The following is a 2,652-nucleotide window of genomic DNA, read 5'->3' on the forward strand; positions in this document are numbered from 1 at the left end:
ACGCAGGAGTGTGACCGGCACTATCTGGACGAACTCATATCGACTGACGAACTTTTGCTTCATCAGGGTTCGTGTGAAACCCCACGTGGCAGTAGAAGGAGTGCCTACTCTCTGGGTTAGGCTTCAGTTTTTCTTCAGGTTTTGATCAGAAGGTCGAGGTTTGCATAACTGTGAGGACGTGATGGATGATCTCTCGGCGAAGTGGGAAACTTTCTCGTTGACTGAAACCGAAGGAAGCAAGTATAGGGTGTGTGGAAACAGTAGGGAGGGTCCATACCTCTTGGCGGCTCGGTTTTTCACAAGTAGAGTCCTTAGTATGGAAGCGATTGCTAGAACCTTTAAACTACTTTGGCACGTTAAGAAGGGTTTTGAGGTGAGGGATATGGGAAATCACTGTGTGTTATTTGTTTTCATGGAGGAATCTGATGTAGACAAAGTTCTAGAGTAGCGGGTGAGCCATGGTCTTTTGATAAAAATTTGGTTGCGTTAAAGCGAGTTTCGAGGCCGGCAGAGGTGAAAGGGTTGAATTTTGATAGAGTTAGCTTCTGGATTCAAGTACATGATCTTCCGCTAGGTAGCCTGAACATGCGAATTACTTCAGTTATTGTGTCGTCTGCGGGCATAGTGATTCCAAGCTCGAGTGACGCTGAGGAGTTTGAAGGAGGTAATTTTATGCGTGTAAGGGTCTCTATTGATATTACAAAACCCTTGAGTAGAGGCAAGAAGGTTGAGTTTGACAATGGGGAAGAGAGTTGGGTTAGTTTTAAATATGAGCATCTGCCTAATTTATGCTATTGGTGTGGATGTCTTACTCACCAAGATCAGGATTGCTCACTTTGGCAGAATAGAAAGGGATCCATGCTGGCAAGAACTCAACAGTTTGGTTCGTGATTTCGTGCTGGTACTCCGAACTTGGCCAAGAGGACGGTTGTTAGAGTGGCTGGTTATGAGGATGACAATCCGAGGGGTTTTAAACAACCTTCATCTATCAGAATGCAAGAGAGGCAGGGATGGGCTGAAGTGCACTTTGCCCAAAGGACTATGCACATGGATAAGCAACACGTTCAGTCTGATGGGGATGAGTAGGGAGATCAAGCAGCAGAGAATGAGGTCCGTACAGAGGTGGAGAGGGTCTCGGGTCATGGCTGTGAGACAGATCAGACCGAGCACACTTCCTCATAATCTTTTTAGGCGCAGTTGGACGAGATAGATGGTGAGTTGTCACGGTTTGATCAAGTGGAAGATGACTCAGAAACTTTACAAGATGGTGTGGGGTCTAGGATGATGGGGTCAGCTCTTTTTTTGAAAAATTTATTCACAAAGGAGAAGTCCTCTATACACAACCCAAGTACCTCTAAGTTTACTCGGGTCCCTAGAAATTCTAGTATGGTCCTTGAACCTTTGGGTGTAATTTTGTCTAAACAGTCGCAACAAGAGGAGGAGGGTGGGGTTTTGGAGGAAGGCAGTAAAAGGTGTAGGAAAAGGGTAGCTTTTTCGGATAATTTAACGGTGGAGGCTGATGGTCAGCCTCGTCAACAGCCATGAAACTCTTAGCATGGAACTGCCGAGGGCTTAGGAATCGTCATGCAGTTCAGGAGCTTGTAGATATTGTACAAGCTCAAGATCCCATGATTGTGTTTTTATCTGAAACATGGTCATCTAGAGAGCATATGTTGTGGGTTTGGAACAAGATTCGGTATGATGGTTGTTTTCCGGTTCCTACGGATGGTAGAGGAGGGGGTTTGGCCCTCCTTTGGAAAAATGGGGTTGATGTATGGGTGGATAGTTTTTCGGATTATCACATAGACTCTATAGTAGATGGTAATTCGGAGTGTGCTTGGCATTTGACTGGATTTTATGGGGAGCCTGAGGCAAGTCGTAGAAGTGAGGGATGGAATATGCTACGCATGTTGAGTTCAAAACCAAAATTTCCGTGGTGTTGTTTTGGGGATTTCAATGAATTGCTTGAGGTTCAGGATAAGAGAGGTGGGGTCCCGAGAGCTCATAACTTAATGGAAAGCTTTCATGAGGTTTTAGATATTTGTGGCTTTGTTGATTTGGGATACTCAGGTCCGGATTTTACTTGGAGAGGCAGAAGAAGGGGTGAGATGATCTGGGAGAGGTTGGATAGAGGGGTAGCAAATTATGAATAGTTGACAAAATTTCCCACGGGGAGGGTAAGGCATTTAAATTGTTTCACATCAGATCATTGTCCCATTCTCTTGTCTTTGGATGCAGGTGGGGAGCGTCATAATTGGCGGTAAAAACCTTTCAAATTTGAAGCTATGTGGGTCACGGATTCAGGATGTAGAGATACTATCTCTCAAGCATGGAATTGTTCACCCGGTGGTACTCCTATGCATGAAACGACAATGAAATTGAAAAAGTGTAAACATAGTTTGAGGTTGTGGAGTCGAGATCATTTTGGGCATGTTCAAAGTAGCATAAAACGACTTAAAGAGAGGCTTTGGAGGGCTGAGGAGGATGCGGTCAGATCTGGAAGTTGTGATGAGGTTGATCGTCTGAAAAAAGAGTTGTCTGATTTATGTGATAAGGAAGAAAAGATGTGGCATCAGAGGTATCGTGTACAATGGCTGAAGGATGGGGATCAGAATACTCATTTTTTTCATGGCTCTGCAACACAAAGGAAAA

The 2,652-nt window shown here is 44.5% G+C and overlaps 1 protein-coding gene across 1 annotated transcript; it reads left to right on the forward strand.

Moving 5' to 3' along the window:
* Nucleotides 1-1,541: 1,541 nt before the first annotated feature.
* On the forward strand, nt 1,542-2,376 carry LOC142634593 (uncharacterized). The gene is made up of 2 exons (XM_075808892.1): nt 1,542-2,135; nt 2,239-2,376. The coding sequence occupies exons 1-2, from the start codon at nt 1,542-1,544 to the stop codon at nt 2,374-2,376; spliced, it is 732 nt and encodes a 243-aa protein (XP_075665007.1).
* Nucleotides 2,377-2,652: the final 276 nt, after the last annotated feature.

This window comes from Castanea sativa, chromosome 5, assembly GCF_040712315.1.
Source record: "Castanea sativa cultivar Marrone di Chiusa Pesio chromosome 5, ASM4071231v1".
In the NCBI taxonomy this organism is placed as follows: domain Eukaryota; kingdom Viridiplantae; phylum Streptophyta; class Magnoliopsida; order Fagales; family Fagaceae; genus Castanea; species Castanea sativa.

Coding starts and splice junctions, on each gene's coding strand:
- LOC142634593 (XM_075808892.1), top strand. CDS start 1,542: ATGAAACTCTTAGCATGGAACTGCCGAGGGCTTAGGAATCGTCATGCA. Junction 2,136..2,238: donor GGGAGAGGTTGGATAGAGGG/GTAGCAAATTAT, acceptor CTTTGGATGCAG/GTGGGGAGCGTCATAATTGG.